Source organism: Phascolarctos cinereus, unplaced genomic scaffold (genome assembly GCF_003287225.1).
Source record: "Phascolarctos cinereus isolate Bilbo 61053 unplaced genomic scaffold, phaCin_HiC Scaffold_726;HRSCAF=1367, whole genome shotgun sequence".
In the NCBI taxonomy this organism is placed as follows: Eukaryota; Metazoa; Chordata; class Mammalia; order Diprotodontia; family Phascolarctidae; genus Phascolarctos; species Phascolarctos cinereus.
In genome coordinates, this window is record NW_027556098.1 from 378,711,819 (window position 1) to 378,736,620 (window position 24,802).

At 47.2% G+C, this 24,802-nt stretch overlaps 1 protein-coding gene across 1 annotated transcript in view; it reads left to right on the forward strand.

The window, feature by feature from the left end:
- Positions 1-24,802, forward strand: part of HSPG2 (heparan sulfate proteoglycan 2) — a 167,935-nt gene that overhangs the window by 51,868 nt on the left and 91,265 nt on the right. The window contains 5 exon segments of the mRNA XM_020983019.2: positions 10,951-11,089; positions 15,173-15,217; positions 21,371-21,480; positions 21,718-21,776; positions 24,103-24,263. Coding sequence (XP_020838678.1) covers positions 10,951-11,089; positions 15,173-15,217; positions 21,371-21,480; positions 21,718-21,776; positions 24,103-24,263 — 514 coding nt within the window.

Below are 24,802 nucleotides of genomic sequence, written 5' to 3' on the forward strand. Positions count from 1 at the left end.
TCAAGTCCTGTCCCTTCCAATTCAATTCAGCTACGATTTATGCTACACTTACTGCTGTCCTGCAAGGTACTTCACTCACTACTTGTGCGGCCTCAGGGAAGTCCAGTAACCTCTCTAAAAGTGAGTTTAGTCATCTGCAAAGTGGGGATAACAGAGTCTGTTTTGAGATACTAATGAGGTAATTAATGTGAAAAGGACAGTTTGGTATAGTAGAAATAGCAGGAGCTCTGGAGTTGGAAGACCTGGATTCAAATCTTGCCTCTGATGCTTATTACCTGAGAGATGTTGGGCAAGTCACTTGATCTCCTCAGTTTCCTTATCTGTAAGGTGAAAAGGTTAGATTTAGTAGCTTCTGAGGTGTCTTCCAGCCTTAGATCTACAAGCTTATAAGGACTTATAATAACAATTATTATAACCATTATTAATACTACTTCCATGAAAGTTCTTGAGGATTATACCAGAAGATGTAATAAGCCTTTTCATATAGGATAGTCAATCAACTAACATTTATTGAGCACCTACCATGTGCCAGGCATTGTGCTAAGTACTTTATAAATATGATCTCATTTGGTCCTCACAACAACCCTGGGAGGCAGATGCTATTGGGATCCCCATTTTACAGTTGAGGAAACTGAGGCAGACAGAAGTTAAGTGACTTACCTAGGTCACACGGCTGGTAGGTGCCTGGACCTGGATTTCAGCTCAAATCTTTTTGACTCCAGTCCCAGACTTCTTATCTACTGCACCACCTAGCTGCCTTAAGCTGAGGACTTGCTTAGTCAATTAATTAATAAACCATCCAGCATTAATTAAGCATTTACTTTGTTCCAGTCGTTGTGCTAGGTACTGGAAATGCAAAGACAGAAATGCTCCTTTCCATAGATGACATTGTATTAATTCTACCAAGCCCGAGAATGCTACAAAATTTCCTTAATGTAAACAATGGTAGTGAGAAAGAAACTGGACTAAGCATCCATGTTAGAGAAACAAAGTGGATGAAAAAATAGGGAATACAACTTATGTAAGTATATGAAAGATTAATAGAAAGTAAATTTTGGGGAGGGAAGGCTATAGTATCTGAGGAAGGGAATCAGGAAAGGCTTCATATAGAAAGTTATATGTGAGTTAGTTTTGATGGAAACAAGGAATTCTAAGAAGGCAGAGATCTGGCATAGCCGATGCAAAGGGAAATGGAGTGCTATCTCAGAGACCAGTGAGAAGGCCTATTTGGCTGGATTTTAGGGGGTGGGGAAGAGAATAATGTGTGTAAAAATAAGTCTGGGAGGGTAGGTTGGGGTCAGGCTGTGTTTGGCTAATATAAGGTCTTGTTGCTAGCAGGTTGGATACTAGGTGATGAATTCTTTGGCTGCTGTGATAGGCGCATGATTCCCAGTACTTCACAGTCCCTTCCAATTCCTCCGTGATGGTGATGGAATGTGGTAAAGGAGAATGTGAAAGGGGATCAGTCTACAGATGTTAAGTATCGGTATTCTTAAAGAGAAACGCTTGTCCAGTGACCCTACTAGAGGAAGCCAGCTGTACCCAAGTGGACATTCTTGCTATGGATGAATCCAAGTGATATTAACAAGCCCCGTTCAAATGTCTTAGAAAAACGAAGGAGAGTTGGCAGCGTTGATTTCATTGTGTGCCCAGGGGTCGCCTCATTTCATAGGTCACCAACTTGGTCATCTCGCCACGCTCATTCGTGTAAATAAACAGGCTGTCATAACCATAGCTCAAGGCACCAATGGTGGGTGAAGAAGTAGAGGCCTCAACATAGTACAGTGGATAGAACTCTGGACCTGGAGTCAAGAAGAACTGAATGCAGACTCAGCCTGAGACACTCAGTCACTGTGTGACCCTGGGCAAGTCTATTTAACCTCTGTCTGCCTCAGTTTCCTCATCTGTAAAATGCAGATAATAATAACACCGACCTCCCAGGGTTGTTGTGAGGACCAAGTAAGATCCTAATTGTAGGGGGGCGGAGCCAAGATGGCAGCATGAAAGCAGTGACTTGCTTGAGCTCTTCCCCAAACCCCTCCAAATACCCGTAAAAAAAATGTCTCTAAAGAAATTCTAAAGGAGCAGAACCCACAAAAAGACAGAGTAAAACAAATTTCCAGCCCAAGACAGCCTGGATGGTTGATCGGAAGGGCATATCGCACCGTGTGGGTAGAGGAGCACAGTTCGGCGTGGGCACACAGGCCACAGCGAACTTGGAGCAGGCCTCAGAGGAATGAATCACAGGCAGCTGTGGCAGTTTCCAGACTCCCCAATTCACAAATGCCGAAGACAACTTAGAATGTCAGTGGGAAAAGTCTGTTTCTGCGGGTGCTGAGAGAGGAGCTAGGTCAGAGCCAGTTCCAGAGCACAGTTCAGAGCGCTGAGCGTGGGCCTGGGGCAGTGGCTGCGTCCTGAGCTTCCGGCCCACAGACTGAGGGGGAATCCAGTGGCTGATCAGAGGGGGACTGCAGGGATCTCTTTGCTGGTGCTGAGGCAGGAATCTCTTGCTCTGCCCATGTGTGGATCTGGGTCACAATTCTGGGTGGCGGTCCTGGGGTGAGGAGGAGCGCTGGCACAGTGGAGCTTGTAGTGGCCGTGGAGAGGAAAACTTCCTCACAGTTCCAAGAGAGAAAAGACTGCTTGTGGCCGGTCACTCAAAGACCAGAGCACAGGCCAGGAAAAGAGTAAACACCTCAACCACCTTGGAAGAACTGAAAATTTGCAGGTCCCTAGAAATATCTCTGAAAACAGCTATACAAACCCCCCGAAGCTTCGGACAGTACATTCTCCACATTGGAAGCAGACTCTTACCTTAACAAAGAGTTTAAAACTCAAGTAGTTGGCTGGGATCATGAGCAAACCTCCCAAAAAGAGTCAGACTATATTATCTTACTTTGGTGACAAAGAAGATCAAAACATACAACCAGAAGAAGACAACAAAGTCAAAGCTCCTACATCCAAAGCCTCCAAGAAAAATATGAATCAGTCCAGGCCTTGGAAGAGCTCAAAAGGGATTTTGAGAAGCAAGTAAGAGAAGTAGAGGAAAAACTGGGAAGAGAAATGAGTGATGCAAGAAAATCATGAAAAAAAGTCAACAGCTTGCTAAAGGAGACCCAAAAAAATACTGAAGAAAATAACACCTTAAAAAATAGCCTAACCCAAATGGCAAAAGAGGTCCAAAAAGCCAATGAGGAGAAGAATGCCCTAAAAAGCAAAATTGGCCAAATGGAAAAGGAAGTCCAAAAGCTTACTGAAGAAAATACTTCCTTAAAAATTAGAATAGAGCAATTGGAAGAAGTGACTTTATGAGAAATCAAGACACAGTAGAACAAATCCAAAAGAATGAAAAATTAGAAAACAATGTGAAATATCTCATTGGAAAAACAACTGACCTGGAAAATAGATCCAGGAGAGAGAATTTAAAAATTATTGGACTATCTGAAAGCCATGATCAAAAAAAGAGCCTAGACATCATCTTTCAAGAAATTATCAAGGAAAACTGCCCTGATATATTAGAACCAGAGGGCAAAATAGAAATTGAAAGAATCCACGATCTCCCCTGAAAGAGATCCCCAAAGGAAAACTCCTAGGAATATTGTAGCCAAATTCCAGAGTTCCCAGGTCAAGGAGAAAATATTACAAGCAGCCAGAAAGAAACAATTCAAGTATGTGGAAACACAATCAGGATAACACAAGATTTAGCAGCTTCTACATTAAGGACGAGGGCATGGAATATAATATTCCGGAGGGCAAAGGAGATAGGATTACAACCAAGAATCACCTACCCAGCAAAACTGAGTATAATCCTTCAGGGGAAAAAAATGGTCATTCCGTGAAATAGAGAACTTTCAAGCATTCTTGATGAAAAGAACAGGGCTGAATGGAAAATTTGACTTTCAAATACAAGATTCAAGTGGAACATGAAGAGGTAAACAGGAAAGAGAAATCATAAGAGACTTATTAAGGCTTGAACTGTTTACATTCCTGCATGGAAAGATGATATTTATAACTCATGAGACCTTTGTCAGTATTAGGGTAGTGGGGGAAAAAAATTATATGTATGTATAGAGATAGATAGATAGAGGGCACAGGGTGAGTTGAAGATGAAGGGGTGATATCTGGAGAATAAAATTAAGGGTGAGAGAGGATTATACTAGGAGAAGAGAAAGGAGAGGTAGAATGGGGTACATTATCTCACAAAAAACAGCAAGAAAAGGTTCTTACAGTGGAGGGGAAACAGGGGAAGGTGAGAGGAATGAGGGAATCTTATTCTCATAGGATTTGGCTTAAGGAGGGAATAACATACACACTCAATTGGGTATGGAAATCTGTCTTACCCTACAGGAAAATAGGGGAGGAAGGGGACAAGAGAGCAGGGGGATGATAGAGAGGAGGGCAGATTGGGAAAGGGGTAATCAGAAGGAAGCACTTCTGAGGAGGGACAGGGTCAAAAGAAAGAATAAAATAAATGGGGGAGTAGGACAGGATTAAGGGAAATAGAGTTAGTTTTTCACAACATGTCTACTATGGAAGTGTTTTGCATAACTACTCATGTACGGTCTGTATTGAGTTGCTTGCCTTTTCAATGAGGGTGGGTGGAGTGGGAGGAAGGGAGAAAATTTGGAACCCAAAGTTTTAAGAACACATGTTTAAAAAAATGTTTCCACATGCAACTAGGAAATAAGAAATACAGGAAATGAGGTACAGAAATCTCTCCTGCCCTACAGGAAAATAGAAGGGGAAGGGGATAAGAGAAGTGGGGGGAGAGACAGAAGGGAGGGCAGACTAGGGGAAGGGGTATTCAGAATGCATGCCATCTTGGGGTGGGGAGAGGGGCAAAATGGGGTGAAAATTTGGAATTCAAAATCTTGTGGAAGTAAACGTTGAAAACTAAAAATAAATAAATTTATATTAAAAAAAATTTCAAAAAAGATCCTAATCATATAGTGCTTAGCAAAGTGCCTGGTACATAGTTGGTGGTAGTGGTGGTGGGGTGTGTGTGTGCATGTGTGTGTGTGTTGTGTGTGTGTGTGTATGTGTATATATATATAATATATATGTACTAGCTTTTATTATTGTATTCTATGATAAATAGTAACAGCATAAATTTAGAACAAGAGGGGACCTAGTCAAACCCTCTCCTTTTAAAAAGGAGAAAACTTAAGTTTGGAAAAAAGTATTGGCTCCAGAATTAGATTTAGAACTTGGGTTCAAATTCTGTTTTTGACACCCACTCATTGTAGGACCACAGAGAAGTTACTTAACCTCACTTGGCCTCAGTTTCCTAATCTGCAAAAAGAGAGAATTGGACTGGATAAGTGGCCAATAGATAAATATCCCTTCCAGCTCTGGGTCTGCAATCCTAATTCCAAATCACTTTGTCTCCAGAAATAAGGAAATGTCAGAGCTGGGAGTTGTACTCAGGTTTCCCATGGCTAAAGCCTGCCTCACACCAAAGCAAGAACACAATGAGGGGCTAGAAGCCAAGTCATCTTATACGCTTCTAGACAGTGACTTCAGGGGAACATGGGTCTGGGGGAAGACAACAAACACTGATGGTGGAAAATATGCTTGGAGATCCAAGAATGAAAGGGACTGTAGGCTTGGAGCCTCTTCAGACACCTCATACCCCTGCACGATGAACACTTTCTTCCAGAAGAAAGTTGGAAGGAAATGCATGTGGCAAGGACTGAAAGACATCAGGAAAAATTGCACTTTCTTTGCCTTAACCAATTGGAAATGTCCAGATGGAAGAGTCATTTCAGAATCATCTGTCGGTACGTGTTCAGTATCTATGTAGTCAGTGTAAGTATGTAGCAAGATCACCAGATTAGAGCAAAGGTCAAAATAAATACCCAATCACAAGAAAGGGGTAGAATGTGATGACAGTTTGCTTTGATGACAGTTCCATCTTCACCAGGATAAACTTATCAGGCTGTTGGTTCTGATAGATGGGAAATGCGAAAGAAGACATTCAACTTTGGTCCCTTTGCTTAGAGGAGTTAAATTGATGCAAAACAGCTGAAAAGATCAAAAGAAACTGCCCTTAGCTAGCAAACACTTAAGGAAGCCAAGGGGCACCATAGTGCTTAGAGCGCAGGGCCTAGAATTAGGAGGACCTGAGATCAAATCCAGCCTTAGACATTTGCTAGCTGTGTGACCCTGGACAAGTCACTAAACCCTGTTTGCCTCAGTTTCCTCATTTGTAAAATGAGCTGGAGAAAGAAATGATGAACCATTCATTCCATCATCTTTGCCAAGAAAGTCCCAAATGGGATCATGAAGAGTTGGACATAACTGAATGACTCAACACACCTAAGAAGACTTAACAATTACTTACCCATATGTCTGCTTTCTCATTTCTATAAAATTTTTGTGAAAATAATCTAGGTGCACCAGTGCTGTCCTTGATAAAAACATTAGAAAGGAAAAGCAAGCTTTCACAGATAATTTCCTTTAGCAGATCTTATCCTTACAGTCATAGAACGGAGGTGAGAGATGTAGGGGATATTTTTAATTTTTAAAAAATGATATGGATTTAAAGTCTCTTCTCAAAACAAGCATGACACACAAAACAGCGAGACAAGACCACAGGACATGTGCAATGACAGGATAATTTGTTCACTGGTCTGCTAAATATTAGCATCAAGCAGCGTGTGAAACAAGGAGACGTACACTCACCTAAAGTGTTCACCAGTATCATAGAGGATGTTCTGCACAAATCCCAAATGAAAGAACGGCTCCTCATGGAGGGTGAGATTCTCCAAATGCTGCTTTCCACAGATGACATTGTATTAATTCTACCAAGCCCAATAATGCTACAAAATTTCCTTAGTGTAAACAATGGTAGTGAGAAAGAAACTGGACTAAGCATTCATGTTGGAGAAACAAAGTGGATGAGAAATACCTGTTGTCTCGAACTGTAACATGTAACTAGATGGGCAGCCTGCCGAATTACTCCAGCAATGTGTTTATCTTGGACGGGTGCTGCAAATAGTGAACCAGGTCCAGAATTGGAGTTGGAGATTAGACTGGATTGAATTTGGGAATTCACATAGTGCAAGATTCCCAAGCTGCTCATCGTTCCAAAAGCCTGTTTTTTAAACATCTGTATTCCCCAGATGATGCTCTGTGGCCTAATATCCTAGAACACTATGATCTTGGAAGAATCCAAATTACGAGTAACCCGAAGGGTAATGGAAAGATGCATGATGGGTGTGAGCACTGGGATTAAAAAGAGTGCAGAATGGTCACCTGGAAGGGGCACCATGTTTGGGTTCTGGGACCTGGATTTGAATCTTTGCTCTGCCATTTCTTGGTAGCCCTTGAGTAAATAAGTCATGTGACTTCTCTGGGCCTCAGTTTCCTTATCCGTTAAATGGGGAGATTGGACTTGATGGACTCTATTACCACTTCCCCACTCTAAAGCTATGCTCCTATGATCTAAGTTTGGATCCTGGTGCTTCCCTCTGTGCTTTTGAGTAAGTCACATAAACTTCTCTGGGCCTCAGTTTCCTCTTTTGCAAAATGAGACAGTTGGCAGATAAGAGCTAAAAAAAATGCATTTCCCTTCCCTTTTTGTAGAGGGTTGTGGGAGAAATCTATTGAGAAATGAAGGTAATCCAAAAATAAACAATTTCAATATAATATGATTAAAATAAAATAAAGATAAAGGGATTAGATGCAGTGCTCTCAAGGTCCCTCCCAGCTCAAAGCCATAAGGTCCCAAAGAGCTGAACAGAAATCATTGAGGATATTTGTGACCAGAAAAAGAGATATGCCAACCAAAGGGGGTGAATGAGACCCAACAGAGAGACCCATCCAGTGATACACTGGCAACCCCTGTCTGAGGTATTCAGAGAACCAGACCTGCAATGTGTTGGGGGAATTATGGAAAGATACCAATGAGAATCCCTGAGGCTAAAACTGATCTTAATATGTTTAAAGAACTATCAGAATATCTTTCTTGTTTAAGTTCTCAATTTCTCTGTGATTTCACCAGTATGAGTACTCCTCACCTCTCCCCCACCCTCACCCCCAGTGCCTCCATCAAGGCATATGACAGTCCCTCTAGGCCGTGGTATATATCTGTAAGCTCCTATGGCTCCACCCAATTCATCTCCCGGTGAGCCACCTTCTGGCCAGGAGGCTGCCTGCATTTCATTAGAATGTAAGCACCTTGAGGGCAGGGTCTAGTTTTAATTTTTGTCTTTGTAGCCCCCATCGTGCCTTGCACATGATAATAAAAATTTGCTTAAACATCGTACACAAAAACAGCCTCATTGTGTGATGACTGACTTTGATAGATTTTGCTCTTCTCAGCAATGCAAGCATCTAAGACAACTCCAAAAGATTAAGATGGAAAATGCTATCCACACCCAGAGAAAGAACTTTGGAGTCTAAATGCAGATCAAAGCAGACTATTTGCTCTCCTTCTCTTTTGTTGTTTTGTTTCTTCTTTTTCATGGTTCCTCTCGTTAGTTCTAATACTTCTTTACATTATGACTAATGTAAAAATATGCTTCATATGAATGTATAAGTAGAGCCTATATCAGATTGCATGCTGTCTTGGAGAGAGAGAAGGAAAGAGGGGGAGGAGAAATTTTAAAACTCAAAATTTTATGGAAGTGAATGTTGAAAACTAAAAATAAATAAATTAGTTAACTTTAAAATATCAGAAAAAAAAAGACTTGCTTTGTTGGATTGCAGAATAATGAGTTTGCCTGGTCCTGGGATGCCAGATACCCCCTTAGTCCACTGACCACCTTGGTGTAGGACCCAGCAGAACTCAGGTACTCTTGGCTGAGCTGCAGAGCTGACACTCTGGTGAGGCATCAGGTGAAGAGTTTAGCAGAGTATCCACCTACTATTCCTTTCATTATTACTATCTATAAAAATCTCTTTGAGATTCATATTTTGCAGTCTGTCACACAAAGGTGGGATAAAATAACTATTTTTTGAATTGAAAAAAGTATTAGGGTATAAAGGCATCTAGGTGGCACCATAGTGGATAGAGGAGCACCATAGTAAATAGAGCAGGAAGACTCATCTTCCCGAGTTCAATTCCGGTCTCAGACATTTGCTAACTGTGTGACCCTGGGCAAATCACTTCACCCTGTTTGCCTCAGTTTCCTTATCTGTAAAATGGGCTGGAGAAGGCAATGGCAAACCACTCCAGTATCTTTGCCAAGAAAATCCCAAAAGGGGGCACGAAGAGTCGGACAGGACTGAAAACAACAACAACAACGTTAGGGTGTGAGCTCTTTGAATGTAGGCTCATTGAAATCACCCTTCTTTGTACAACTCCAGGGGCCAATGAGACAACAAGAATGACCTGAGGCAGCAATGGATATAGCCCTGGATCTGGAGTCAGGAAGAGCTGAGTTTAAATCAGGCTTCAGACTCTTACTAGCTGTGTCACCCTGAGCAACTCACTTAACCCTGTTTGCCTCAGTGTTCCTCCTCTGTGAAAGGGGGATGATAGTAGCACCTACCTCTCAGGGTTGCCATGGTGATCAAATGAGTTAATATTTGTAAAAAGTGTTTTACAAACCTTGAAGTAGTATAGAAAGACCATCAGTGGTGGTGATGTGACATGCACCATTCTCCCGCAATCAGGAGTTTCCTCTTCTATGGTCCTGTGGTTTTGAAAGCTCTCTGTTCCATGCCAGTGAGAGATTATGAGGACGTGCTATGGCAACATTTATTATAAACATGCATCAGTTTTTACAGATCAGTTTTACATTGGGGAGACTGCAGGCCACAGCTTGGCTTCTGGCAATGCCCACACGCCCAGCATCGTTTGTTGGTTGAGTTCTCCAAGGATGTTTTTGAGGTCTGATTTGTAGTTTGGAGATTTGTCATCTCAGACAGCAGCTCCCAAAGCCAGGAGGGACCTGGGTTCAGGTCTTGCGTCTGATACATTCTTGCTCTTCGACAAGGGGTCAGCTTTGAGATCTCAGTGCCCTAGGCCAGAGGTGCCAAACAGTCTTGACTCAGGCATCACTAGGAGTGCCCAAAACAGATTAAAATGTAATTGGGCAATATTTAATGAAATAAATAGAAATATAATAAGACATAGATAATGTTAATATGTTGTTTTTAATAAGTCAACCTGCAGCCCATAAGAGGTGCTTATGTGTGTTGTAGTGCCTATTTCTATTGAGTTTGACACCATTGCACATTTCTATTGAGTTTGACACATTGCACTGGTTGGTGGGGAGGTGTCTGTTTTTGTAATGCAGGGATTTCTCACTAATTGATTCCTAAGAAATAACTATCATCTGTTATATAGTGATGGCTACTTGACTGTACTTGTCTAGATAGGTGCAATATTCTTGCCACCTATCGTGATACGTTGAACAGTTTCTGCCATTTCTTTGTACAATCTGCAACTGACAAATAGTTCCCGATTGCCTTAAGTCATCGATAACTTTTCTGTAGTTTCCAGTCCCAATGACCTAGTTTGGTATTGCTGTCATAAATCCTTTCATTTATAAATGTTATTATTAATAATTAATATTATTATTAATACAGTGGATAGGGAGCCCAGCCTCAGGGCCAAGAAGTCCTCAATTGGGGTTCTGCTTCTGACACATAGTAATTGGCTGTGTGACCCTGGGCAAATTCCTTAACCTCTCAGGGCACTAGACAACTAAGTCTATAAGTTACAGTGATGATGCCAGCCTGTAGTGGTAGGCGTTTTCTCACATGAGAGTCCAGTCATTATTATCGATGTTTTTCCTCCTTCTCCCCCTGTCTTTGCCTGGGCTGCCCATGGGCATCATGCCCTGGTCATATGGATCCCTTGGAAGGTGTTATTGGGGGATTTTGGTTGGGTGGGGGAGGGTTAACTCTTGAAGGGAACAGGAGGGGAAAGAGCCCGCACTCAGGCTCTCTGAGTCCACAAAGAGGAGGTCCCAGGATTGACACTCTGGTGTCCTACAGGTGGTCCACAGTCGGACTGCATATGATGGATTATCGCTGCCTGAAGATGCAGAACAGGAGACGGCAGTGGTCCGGCCTCGATGGAACTATTCAGACCTCTCTGATGACGAAGACCTGCTGGCTGATGAAGCCTCTGGAGGTGAGCAGCTTGGGCCGAGGGGGGATCGCTGGAGAAAGGGCCAGGAACAAGGGGTGACCCTCCACCCCAGGCTACCGTAAGAGAACGGGGGCCCAGACCTTAGCCTCCCTTCCTGTCCAAGGAGCCTCTCAAATTGATTAGCAGTGCAGTGTACTGAGCACCGCATTCAGTCAGAGGAGACCTGGGTCAGATCCTGGCTCTGGGTGCATTTTGCTACACGGGTCACTTGGGAAAGGTCACTGGCTCTCTTGGGGAGTCAGCGTCTATATCTGTGAAGAGGTTGAACAAGATGATCTTGAGCAATGATAACTTGCTTTTATATGGCACTTCACAAGTATGATCTCCTTTGCTCCTCAAAACCCCAGAAGGTAGGGACTGTTATTATCCCCATTTTACAGATAAGGAAACTGAGGCAGAATCAATTGTCCAGGATCACTCCGCTAGTAAGAGAAGCTGTATTTGAACTCGGGTCTTCCTAACCCCAGGCCAGTGCCCTACCCCTGTGCCATCTCAATGCCTCAAATCATTTAAACTCTCTGGGCCTTAGTTTCTTATCTGTTGTTGTTTTCAGGTTTTTCTTGGCAAAGATACTGAAGTGGTTTGCAATTTCCTTCTCCAGCTCATTTTACAGATAAGGAAACTGAGGCAAACAGGGTGAAGTGACTTGCCCAGGGTCACACAGCTAGGATGTTTCAGAGGCTGGATTTGAACTCAGGTCTTCTTGACTCCACTCCCAGAGTTCTATCCACTATGGCACCTAGTCACCCGTTTTCTTGTCTGTAAAATAAGACAAATCGGGGCAGCTAGGTGGGGCAGTGGATAGAGCACCAGATCTGAAGTCAGGAGGACCTGAGTTCAAATCCAGCCTCAGATCAAACACTTGACACTTGCCAGCTGTGTGAAACTGGGCAAATCACTTAACCCCAATTGCCTAAAAATAAATAAATAAGACAAATCACTTATCCACTCTGGACCTCTATTTCTCCTCTATAAAATGAGGTTGGATTAGACCATCTCTGATGTCCCTTCCAAGTCTACCCCCGAAAGACATTTCTAATATCTTTTACATCTAGTATCCTCTTCCACTGCCTTCATTCTGATACAGCCTTCATCCTCTCAGGCCTGAATGATTGCAGTAGGCCACTGAGTAGTCTACCTCCCTCAGGTCCCTCCCCACTGCAGTCTGCCCTCCACCCAGCTTTGAGAGTGATAGAACTAGAGCAGGTTCAGCCTTATCACACACACTCCCACACTCTTAAATTGCAGTGGCTCCCTATTGCCCCCCGGGATCAAATACCCAGTGCTCTGCTTGGCATTCAAAGTCCTTCATCACCTAGGCCCAGCCTACTTTTCCAGTCTTCTTCACTTTACTCCCTGACATGAATTATTCTATCCAGTGACAACGACCTCCTGGCCATTCCTTGAACAAGACACTCCAGGCATTTTTCCTGGTGGTTTCCCGTGCCTGGGACACTCTGACTTCCTTCAAGTCTTGGCTAAAATCCCACCTTCGGCCAGAACCCTTCCTGATCCCTCTTAGTTCTAGTGCCTTCACTCTGGATTATCTCCAATTTGTTCTGCTTATGTCCTGTGGGCATATAGTTGTTTTCAAGCTGTCTTCCCCTTAGACTGGGAGCTGCTTGAGGGCAGAAACTGTCTTTTGCCTCTCTTTGTATCCCCCCGCTCTTGGCGTAGTGCCTAGCATCTAGTAGGCACTTAATACATGCTTATGGGCTGATTGTTTATTGACTGACTGAATGACTTTGTAACCTATTAAGAAGAATTTAAGTCTTTTCAAAAGGCTTGCTATTTTTTTTTCCATTTCTTTTTTTGGCCTGTGCTACCTCTTGGGGGGTAACAAATCCCACAAATGAACTGCCCAAGTCAGGAGGACCTCAGTCCAAATCTGGCCTCAGACACTTGACACTGGCAAGCTGTGTGACCCTGGGCAAGTCACTTAACCCCAACTGCCTCACCAAAAAGCAAAAAAAAAAAAAGACTGCCCAAATTGCACAAGTTTTTATCAAATGTGGGGATGCATCTACAATTCCTTCACTGTGGGAACTCCCTCCGTCTATGTACAAGGCAGCCCATCTCTGACATATTAGATAAGTCCCAGGGAGTCGCTTGAGGTATGTACAGGTTAAGTGACTTGCCCAGGGTCATTCACAACAGGATTTAAACCCAGTTCTCTCTGGTTCCAAGCCTGTTCCAAGAACAGGATTGTCTTGTTCTGTCCCCAATTCTGGTCAAGTGTTTATGGCCAGTCACATCCCCTTTTAGCCTTGTCTTGCTCCATCCAGCTGAGGGAGGCCTAGTCTTTTCCATCTGGTCCTTTGCACTCCTTCCCCTTGGCCATCACCCCAGGCCCATTGATTCCGTGGTGTTCCAGACTTCCTCTAGCTCTGGCATATCTCCTGAAGAGTCAGCCCACCATCCTTTGCTGTTTCTCCTGCCTCACCCTGGACTGTCCTGGGTATTTAAAAGTATTTAAAGACCCTCTGATTAAGGCTTTGAAGTTGACCTCGCAAAAAGCTCCCAGGACCTCCTCCTCAGAGGCTGTTTTCTGTTCTGTTAGACGCCTGTCCTGCCCTGACCCTGCTCTGCCCTGGGGGCCTCCCTGGTCTCCTCCCTTGGGCATTTAGAGATGTTTATGAGACTTCTTCTCAGAGGACCTAAGCCTTCCTGCCCTACCCCAGCTCAGTGCTCTGGAAAGGATGATTCGCCAGGCACCAAGAGTTATATACTTGAATCGAGGGGAAAGTGCTAGATTTGGAGGCAGGAAAGAAAGGCGTTTGAATCCTGCCTCAGACACTTACTTCCTGGGTGGCCTTGGTCATCACTTGAGTTCCCTGAGATTCAGTTTCCCCAATTGTGAACTGGCAGTATTAATACCCGTCTCACAGGGCTGTTGTGAGGGTGAAACTGAATAATGAGAGCAAAGCACTTTGTCAACCTTCAAACACTGTAAAGATGTCAGCTGGACAACCACAAAGATATGGGGGGATAACGGAAAGGGGACCTGGGTTCAAATCCTGCTCTCATGCTGATATAATAGGGGTTTGAGAACCTATGGCATCCTGGAATTTGTAGTCCAGAGGGATTCCCCCTCAGTATTGTACTTGCTGCCTCCGTGACCTTGGACAAGTTACTTAAATTCCTCGGGCCTCCATTTCTTCATCACTGTAATAAAGAGGTTGGACTATGTGACTTCTGAGGTTCCTTCCAGCTCTGTGATGTAGGAGGTGGAGGCAGTTATGCAACGGATAAGACCTGAGTTCCAGACCCACCTCTGACCCTGCCTGGCTGGGGACCCCTCCAGCCAGTTCTGTGAGGCTGTAAGAGGCAGAGCAGGTGCTGACCTGCGTTTGTGGAGAACGTTTCTTCACCTGGTGTTCCTTATACCAATGAAACTGAAGGTGTGGTCCAAAAATATATGTCAGAACAAGAGCACATGGGCCTGGAGATCCAGGGTCAGATCGTGGCTTTGATCCTCACGTAGTTGGAAGGGACCTCACAAATCCTCCATTTTACAGATGAGAAAACTGAGGCCCAGACTTGCCTCAGTGACTCACCTAAAATCAAACAGTTAGTAAGTGTCTGAGGCAGGATTCAAATCAAGGTCTTCCTGATCTCAAGGCTAACAGTTTGAGGCTCTCTGTCCCTTTAGGGTTTATAAGCACACTCCTTAAAACTACCTGGGAGAGGGGCAGCTAGGTGGCGCTGTGGATAGAGCACCGGCCCTGGAGTCAGGAGGACCTGAGTTCAAATCTGACCTCAGACTCATAACACTTACTAGCTGTGTGACCCTGGGCAAGTCACTTAACCCCAATTACCTTCCCTCCCCCCAAAAAAAAAGCTACCTGGGAGGAGGAGAGTACAAAAATTACCATGTCTGTTTCACAGTTTTCAGGTTTTAAATCTATGGTGCTGTCTAATCTATGATCCTTGGAATAATGAAATGTTCTTGAGGATGTTATTGGGAGGAGTGGTCCCCTCCTCCCCACTAAGGCCTTTTAAATAGGGGCCAGGCCTGGGAGGTTGCCTTCATCTCTTCCTAACTGATGTCTTTGTTGCTTCCAGATGACCTCGGCAGCGGGGACGTGGGAAGTGGAGACTTCCAGATGGGTAAGTCACCAAGGGGATAATTTGAGAGCCTGCCCCCCAACCCAGCCCAGCCCTGCTTTCCCTTTCTGTCCTCCTTTTCTCCCAAAGGAAGTCCGAGACACCAAAGCTTTTATAAGTTACCTAGGGACTTTTCTCCAGCTGGCCCTTGGAGTCAGGAACCTCCCCAGGGAATAGATGTGGGTGATAATGGGTGGTTGGCTTCCGGTGGAACTGACCTGAGGGGATGTCTTTCCCAAGGGGGGATTGGTGATGGCACCCACTTTAGGCTGGGCCCAGGAAGGCTGAGGTTCTGGCCTAAGGCCTAGACCTAGAGATGAGGCAGGAGCTAGAGCTCAAGATAGCCCTTAGTGCCAAGCAGAGGCCAACAGCATGGTGGTGAGTGCTGAAGGCTCAAAGGCCTAGGATCTTCCCACATGGGGCAGGGAACCTTAGGAATGGGTGTGCAGAGTCAGGCTGCTCTTCTTCCCCTTTCCCACTGGGCTTATGGGAGTAAGAGGCACAGTAAATGAGGCAAGAGTAGCCTGCTTTCAGGCCTTCCTTGCATAGGGTCCCCTATCCATAGAATGGGAATATAATTCTAAGGTCTCTCCCAGTTCTGACATTCCATATTCTAAGGGCCCTTTCAGCTCTGACATTCTGTGGAATAAGGGCCCTCCCACCTCTGACATTCTGTATTCTAAGGGCCCTCCCAGCTCTGCCCTTTTATGTTCTAAGACCTCTCTTGGCTCTGACATTCTGTGTTCTAAGGTCCCTCCCAGCTTTGACATTCTGTGTTCTAAGGGCCCTGACAGATCTGACATCCTGTGTCCAAGGGCCCTCCCAGCTCTGATATTCAGGGTTCTTAAGCCCCTCCCACCTCTGACATTCCTATGTTCTAAGACCCCTCCTGGCTCTGACATTCTGTGTTCTAAGGGCCCTCCCAGCTCTGACATTCTGTGTTCTAAGACCCCTCCTGGCTCTGACATGCTGTGTTCTAAGACCCCTCCTGGCTCTGACATTGTGTTCTAAGGACCCTCCCAGCTCTGATATTCAATATTCTTAGGCCCCTCCCAGTCTTAAATCCTATCATCCTAAAATGTCTTCACAAGCCACCAGCTGCATTCAACCTCTGGGCTTGGGGACAGAAGGGTGTGTTTGTCTCAGCCCATCTTCCCTGCTCTAGGGAGACAGATACAGGCCAAGCCATCCATCTGTCTGTTCCCCTCTCCCTGGCTCTACTCCCAAGGACTAAGCCCTGAATTCCAGGCAATCAGGACGACTAAGAGTCTGGGATTAGGACAGTGGAGGACAGGGAAGGCCCAGCTAGGAACTCTGGAGCACAGATTTTGTTTCCTCTCTTGATCTCTACCTTATTCCCCTCCTCCCAACCAGTCCAGGACCCTAGGTAGGAAACAACCCTGTGAACAAGACCGAAGGAGCCACAGACATTTCCTGCCATTCCTGGGATGGGAGCCGTCTGACCGAAGGCTGTTCTGTGGTCAGGGTGCTGGGCACCGGGCACCCTGCCAGACAATGATGACAGAGTTGGGCCATTCAGTGCATGGTGGAGGGAACTCCCTTGATGATGTTTGCCCGGCTAGAAGCTCTCAGTTCTGCTTCCTGGCTGTCCTGAGGCCCTGAAGCAGGCAAGGGCTTCTAGCTCAGTCTCAATATGGTTCAATAGGGCTCTTCATTGGCCTGCTCCCATCAGCCCTGTTTTAGATGAAGGTTTGGGCAGAAGCACTGGCCTTCTGACTCCTGAGGGTGGGGATTGGTCTCAGGATAGTCTCAGGATAGTCAAAAAGGCCATAATTAGGGCCTAGGACCTCTCAGGGCTGGGCCTTCCTTCTGGGTCATCAATGTGGAGGACTATAGCTCCTAGGAAGAATGGACCTGACCATCTTGCTGGTCAGAAACCAGAAAGCCCTGTAGACAGGACTACATGATGGGATTCTCCAGGGGTTGTGGGGCAAAAGTGCCCTGAGGGTAAGGCAGTAGAGGAGAAGCTGGGCTTTCCATAATGCCCAGTCTGGTCGGTCCTCCTCCCCCACGTAGCCTGTGCCTTGGGGCCTCCGGCATCTCTGTGTCTTATGCACATCCCAGGCAGGCCCCTTCCTCCCACCCTCCCAGACCATGCCCAGACCTCACTCTCAGGCCTCCTGTTTCCTCACTTTTTTCCCCCAGAAATCTTCCTGGGAAAACAGCTGCAAAGGGCAGGAGCCAGGCCAGGGCGGAGGCGGTTTCGGGTGTGAGGGAAGGGGGTGGGAACCTCAAGTCCAGCTGGGGAGCAGCCAGAGGCCAGAGCCAGTGATCATGGGTGATTGTTTAGAGGAGGAGAAAGAGAATCCTCCCCCACCCCCCCACCTCCACCCTTCACACACCTGACAACTGCCGTTGAGTGGCAGCTCTCCTGGAGGTGGTCCCACCTCCTCCCTGCTCCCAGCTGCTGCACAGATATGGCCAAATTGCTCTTCCTTGCCTTTGCGGCCTCCATTTTTTTCTCTCTATGGAGCCTCAGAAGGACCCCCCTGACCCCAGCTCTGCACATTCCCAACCTCCCCTGGCATGCTGTCCTTATGGAGTCAGAATGTTCTTTCAATTCATTTTAACAAGCATTACGAAGGAGCTAATCTCCTGGCCAGCGACTGTCTGACTCAGTGGATGCAGAGCTGGCCTTTGGTGCCCCCTCTGACCCATCCTGGCTGTGCAAACCTGGACAAGTCACCTTATTTCTCAGTACCAGGAGACCCTCTAAGACTGTAAATTACAGACCCGGCTCCCTGTCGGTAGAGAAAGTTTCTTCACCACAATCTCCTTATACCAGGTCCAGTTTAAAAAAAAATGTTCTTAGGAATGTACTAGGCCTTGCCCCGGCTTTTCATTTGTCTCCTCCTTATCTCTCTTTTCTATAAAGATAGTCTTTTCATTAGAGCTCTCTAAGCCCCTTCTATAGCTCTGGATTTGATGAGAGAGAGAGATAGAGACAGAAACAGACACAAAGAAGGGGGGGACAGAAAGAGGGGAGAGAACAAGAAGGGGAGAGAGAAGAGAGAGAGAGAAGGGGGAGAGAGAGGAGAGAGAGAAAAGGAGAGAGAGGAAAAAGAGGAAGGGGACAGAGAGAGAGGAGAGAGGAAGAAGGGGAGAGAGAGAGAGAAGGGGGAGAGAGAGGAGAGAGAGACTGCTTTATTTTTCCCACCTCTGTATCCCCTTCCCTCTGTTTCTCTCTTCTTTTTCACTTCTCTCTGTTCTTTGTCCCTTCTGAGCCTGGGGGACCCTGGGTAACCCAGACAATTGTCCCTAACCCTCCCTTTCTCTCCTTTCCCCTCCCTGCCCTTTATCCCTTGGGTAGATCCCAGCCCTGATCCCACTCCCCAGCCCCACCTGAGGACTCCCTAGACTGGGCCATTGAGTCTAACTCCAACATTTGACAGAGGAACCCAGGTCTGTTTCCAAGTCCAGTGCTTTTTCCATAATACCCTGCTTCCTCCTGCCCCAAGTCCAAGACAGTGGGGACAATGCATTTCCATGCTCCATTCTCTCCCTCCCCACCCTCCCACTCTCGGGATTTAGGTCACAGATCAGAGTGGTCCAGCCTTTGTGCCCAGCTGGCATCATTTGTCAGCTGATAGCTGCCAGGGATAGGAGAAGGAGGTTGGCTGGTTACCGGGAGCCTCCGCCATCAGCTTCACTTGCTTCTATGGGGCAGGGAGGGTGGGCACCACTCCCCAGAGTCTGCCGCCCCGAGGTCTGGTTTCCAGCGTGGGTGTCACTGGGCCCTCTTCCAGCCTTGTCTCTTTTTCAGCCTCTCCTGGGGTGTCTGGGCTCAGCCCATCTAGGACACCATGCAAAGAAACACAGATCTCTGAGTTAGAAATAAGGAGGCCACCTCTGCCCCGTGCTGGCTGGGTGACCTTGAACCAGTCACTTCTGCTCTCACTCCATGCCCCAGGCACTCAAAGGACTAAATTGCAGAGCCTGGCACTATGCCCCACTGGCACAGGGGGTTCTTCCCTGGGAACATCCTCCCCAGATGAAGGCACAGGTCTTGATGAGGGGAAGGAAAAAGGTACTTTGACGGATGCTGAAGATACAAAGACAGAAGTTGAGAGGAATACTGGGTAGGGGAAAGCACCGTGATTGGAATCAAAGACCTGGGGCTGGCTAGTCCTGGCTCTGTTGGGCAGCTCAAAGTGCAAGGCCTGCAGTGAGAGAGACATCCTCCTGAGTTCAAATCTGACTGCAGCCACTGGCTGGCCATGTGACCCTGGGCAAGTCACTTTACCCTGCTTGCCTCAGTTTCTTCATCTGGAAAATGAGCTGAAGAAGGAAATGGCAAACTTCTCTAGTACCCTTGCCAAGAAAACCCCAAATGGGGTCACGAAGAGTTGGACAGAACTGAACAACAACCAGGCTTTGCTGTTTAATAGCTGCAGGACCTGGGGCAATGCGTATTCCTTCTTGGAACCTCAGTTTTCCTCTTTATCAGAGGGTTGGACTGGCTGATCTCAGCTTTAAATCTGTGAGTCAGTGAATCCTAGGGAGTGGCTGTCCTTGTCCCAGAGGGGGAGGTGATGAAGTAAACTCATCCTGGAGGTTTTCCTTCCCCACTCCCTTGCCCACTGCCCTTCTCAGCCCACAGTAAGAAAGGGGCTTTGTGGGGCCTGGATCCTCCCCTCCTCCCCAGGGGAGCAGGCACATTCCTGGGCAGTTCTGGGGAGGGCCAGTGGGGCAGGCAAGTGATCTGACTGAATGGGCCTTTGTGCAGCCCGACAAGGGGGCCTCTGTGGCCCGGGCCTGGGGGTGCTCTGCCTACGTGGCCTCCCCAGTGGCCCGATCTGGGGATGGAGGGATTAGAACCCTGGTAACACTGGTTTAGGAGTCAGAGAAACTGAATGGTAGCCCTGCCGCTTATTCACTGTGTGACCTTGGGCAAGTCACTCTCCTCCAAATCTCATTTCTGGTTCTACATAGGCAGATATTGAATCAGCCTTTCCTTAGCTCCCGACTGCCTGCCCTTTTGGGGACCCGGGGACAAACTTTACTTTGGGCCCGGGCTTTGTTTGTCCCCTTTTTGCTCACCATACTTCCCTCTCTCTAGCCCAGAGGATCCTCAGCCCAGGGTCTGTGAACTGGGTTTATCTTCCAAATATTCTGATAAATGTATTTCATTGTACAATTTGTTTCTTTTGTGATCCTATACATTTCATGCATTTAAAAACTTTATTCTGAGCCTGTACCAGAGGGCTGAACAGGTCCTAAATATGTTAAGAAGTCCTCTTTGGTCTAGAATGACTCTAACTCCCTGGACAGATGGCAGTGGGAGAGAGGGGGAGGACTGGCTGATTCCCTGACTGACCCCATCCTTTCTGTCACCATTGGTAACCAGAGGTCCTCAATGCCCTAATGTGACTTGGTTATCCTGGGAGCCAGAAGAAGCTAGCTCTGGGACTCAAGGACCATGGGGAGAATATCACTAACCATCATCATTATGATAATAAAACTGTTTATTATTGCATTTGTATAGCTTTTTAAGGTTTACAAAATATTTTACGTTTTATCTTGGCTAATAACAAATGTGTTATGTGCTTTAGAGTTTGTGAAGCACTTTACATCTCATTTGAACCTCACGATAAGTTCGTGAAGATGTTATTATTATCCTCATTTTGCCAAAAAGGAAACTGAGGCTGAGAGTAGGTAAATGACTTGCTCAAGGTCACACAGATAGTAAACGTCAAAAACGGGATTTTAAAAACATTTTTATTTTTAGAGGCAGTTGGGGTTAAGTGATTTGCCCAAGGTCACACAGCTAATAAGTGTCTGAGACTAGATTTGAACTCAGGTCCTCCTGACTCCAGGTCCATTGCTCTAGCCATTGTGCCACCCACCTACTTGCCTTCCATAGACCACAACTTTTGGGGTCCCCAGATTGTATTCCTGGAAGACTTTGCCCAGACCGTGCCTGCCTAAGGGAACAAGAGTGACCCTTTTTTCTCCTGGTTTTGCATCCTGAGTTTGCAGCCTGTCTCGGCTTAACACCTGTCCTGTAAGCTGGCTTAGTTCACATCTCCTCTTTGGCTTCCCTTCCTCATCTGTCAATGGAGCTGAACTGGATATCTCTAAGGTCCACTACCAGGTCCACGGTCTATCATTGCTCCATCTCTCTCCTCTCCCTAGTCTACTTCCGGGCCATGGTGAACTTCACACGCTCCATTGACTACAGCCCTCGGCTAGAGGACGCAGGCTCACAGGAGTTCCGGGATGTGTCTGAGGCAGTGGTGGATACGGTAAGGGATTGGGGAGCCGCGGGGTGGGGAGAAGAGTCGTGGGGATGGTCCTGGTGGCTGAGGGCAGTGGGCCTAGAAGGGTTGTGGGGGGTGGCAGGAAGGAAGGGGGGCAGTTATCTGCTCTTGATGACCTTCTCTGCATCAGAGAGCTTTGGGTGGGAGTGCAGAGGAGGACGTGAGGGAAGGGGGTCCCAAGCTGAGAGCTTGCAAGGCCGATGGTTCTGTGTTCCTCACCAGCTGGAGTCTGAATACCTGAAGATCCCTGGAGACCAAGTTGTCAGCGTGGTGTTCATCAAGTAAGAAGGGTCACCCTGGGCGTGGACGGGGTATGGGAGGGAAGAGCATAAAGGTACAACTCCCAGATACTTAGGGTGGGGAGAACCCTTAGAACAGAGGATGTTAGAGCTGGGAGGGCCCTTAGAACACAGGATGTCAGAGCAGGGATGGCCTTAGAACAGAGGATGTCAGAGCTGGGAGGGGCCTCAGGACACAGGATGTCAGAGCTGGGAGAACCCTTAGAACAGAGGATGTCAGAGCTGGGAGGGCCCTTAGAACACAGGATGTCAGAGCAGGGATGGCCTTAGAACAGAGGATGTCAGAGCTGGGAGGGCCCTTAGAACACAGGATGTCAGAGCAGGGATGGCCTTAGAACAGAGGATGTCAGAGCTGGGAGGGGCCTCAGGACACAGGATGTCAGAGCTGGGAGAACCCTTAGAACAGAGGATGTCAGAGCTGGGAGGGCCTTAGAACACAGGATGTCAGAGCTGGGAGGGCCCTCAGGACACAGGATGTCAGAGCTGGGAGGGCCCTCAGGACACAGGATGTCAGAGCTGGGAGGGCCTCAGGACACAGGATGTCAGAGCTGGGAGGGCCCTCAGGACACAGGATGTCAGAGCTGGGAGGGCCCTCAGGACACAGGATGTCAGAGCTGGGAGGGCCCTCAGGACACAGGATGTCAGAGCTGGGAGGGCCCTCAGGACACAGGATGTCAGAGCTGGGAGGGCCCTTAGGACACAGGATGTCAGAGCTGAAGGCCCTTAGAACACAGGATGTCAGAGCTGGGAGGGACCTTAGAACAGAGAATGTCAGAGCTGGGAGGGCCCTTAGAACCCAAGATGTCAGAGCTGGGAGGGCCCTTAGAACACAGGATGTCAGAGCTGCAAGGGCCTTAAAACATAGAATGTTAGAATTTGGTTGATTGATGACAAAAGATCAGAAGAAGTAATAAGGTTTATAGTTGGAAGAGACCTCAGAGCATGAAATGTCAGTGTTACAAAGAGCCTTAGAAATAATCTGGCTTAATCTCTTTACATATGAAGAAACTGAACCCATAGATGTTAAAGGACTTGCCCAGGGTGATACAGTGAGTTAGTGGCAGGGCCAGAACCTAGAGAAGATGGTGGCGGGAAACCCAGAGCATGGGTGGATAGAAGAGAGCCCCAAGACAAGCAAACAACAGTCCCAGTTTGCATACTGGGAGCCCCATCAAGAAGGGTGATGGGATTAATTTGCTTTAGAAGATGAGAAGAGGGGAAGGAGATCCTTTTTTGTCCCCCATATTATCTTGAGCTTCCAGGTTATTCATCTGCAAAATGATGTGATTAGGCTGGTCCTTTCCACCCTTTAGGACCTAAATCCTATAATCCTGGGAAATGGGGACTCACATTGCACCTACACCGTTAGAGGGGAAAGAACATGAGATCTGGAGTCACAGGACCTGGGTTCAAATTCTGGCTCTGCCACATGTGGGACATTGAGCCTCTGTTTCCAAATCTGTAAAATGAGGGGGTTGGACTAGATGACCCCTAGGAGTTCAGATCTTGCTGGACTTGGAATCAGGAAGACCCGCCCCAGATTCTTTGCAAGCTGTGGGTGACTCTGGTCAAATAAATCACTGGACCTCTCCCAGTGTCTGTTTCCTCCCCTTTTAAAATGAAAGGTTTGGCTTGGGTAGCCTCCATGATCCTTCTAGCTCTCGTTCTCTGATCCTTTTTAGCTCTAAACCTGTGATCCTGGGGCAGCTAGGTGGCGCAGTGGATAGAGCACCAGCCCTGGAGTCAGAAGAACCTGAGTTCAAGTCTGGCCTCAGACGCTAGCTGTGTGACCCTGAGCAAGTCACTTAACCCCAATTGCCTCCAAAAAAATAATAATGAAAATGAAAACATGAGAGGAGGAAAAACCCACAAGGAACCTACTCAAGTGCTCAAACCTTAGTGTGGGTTTTCCTCTGGACAATGAAGGGATCACTGATTTTTTTTTTAGAGGCAATTGGGGTTAAGTGACTTGCTCAGGGTCACACAGCTAGTGCCTGAGGCCATATTTGAGCTCAGGTCCTCCTGACTCCCAGGCCAGTGCTCTATCTACTGTAGGCACCACTTAGCGGCCCCATGTTTTCATGTTTAAAAGGCCAGGCTTGAGCTCCCAGGGTGGAATTTCAGGCCCCACTGTATGTATGTGAGATCCCATTCTTTTCTGGGGCAGCCTCTTAGTGCTTCTCACTTCTGATGGGTAAGTGCTGGCCACACTTCAGTGGAGCTTGGGCACAGAGGGTGCTAGACAGAAGCCCTCCCAGCTGGGGAGACAGAGAACCTCCTCCTCACCTTCTCCCCACCCCACCCTCAGGGAGGTGGACGGCTGGGTGTTTGTGGAGCTCGATGTGGGCTCGGAGGGGAATACCGACGCCAGCCAGATCCAAGAAGTGCTTTACTCGGTTGTTGCGAGTGGCTCCATTGCTTCCTACATCACCTCCACGGCTGGCTTCCAGTTCAGGCGCCTGGGAACAGGTAAGCAGGTTTACATCCCAGAGGTGTGGGAGAGAGAAGAGCTGGGGGAGGGCAACCCCGGCCCTCTGATGTTCCCACTCCCATCTACTTGCTGTTGTATTCCAGAGGGGAAGTGGGTACCAGGGGGCTAGGTTACAAACTCTAACTGGGTCCATGCGTTCTGGGCATCCCAGAAAGGATCCCTGTGGCCTGCCATGGGCTCCCAGCGCTCCGCCACACATGCTGGAGGCCCAGAGGCCAACAGGCCCCAGGGGTAGGGACTCCCAGTCCCCCAGGAGGGCCAGTTACTGACCAACTCTTCCATTGCAGCAGAAACCCCGCCCCCTCCCGTTGCCATGGCTTCACCAGGTGAGAGTGGCAGCAGCAGCTCCCATGGGCAGAGAGCAGGGTCCCAGGGAACCACACTTCCTTGGCCCTTCCACCCAGCTGGGAGTCAGAAGTGCATGCCACCCTCCCTCTTCATCTCCCTCTGTTCTGCTCTGCCCAGGGGGCCCTAGCCCTTGTTGCAGGGGGTGGGGAGGGGGCTTGTATGCCATGTT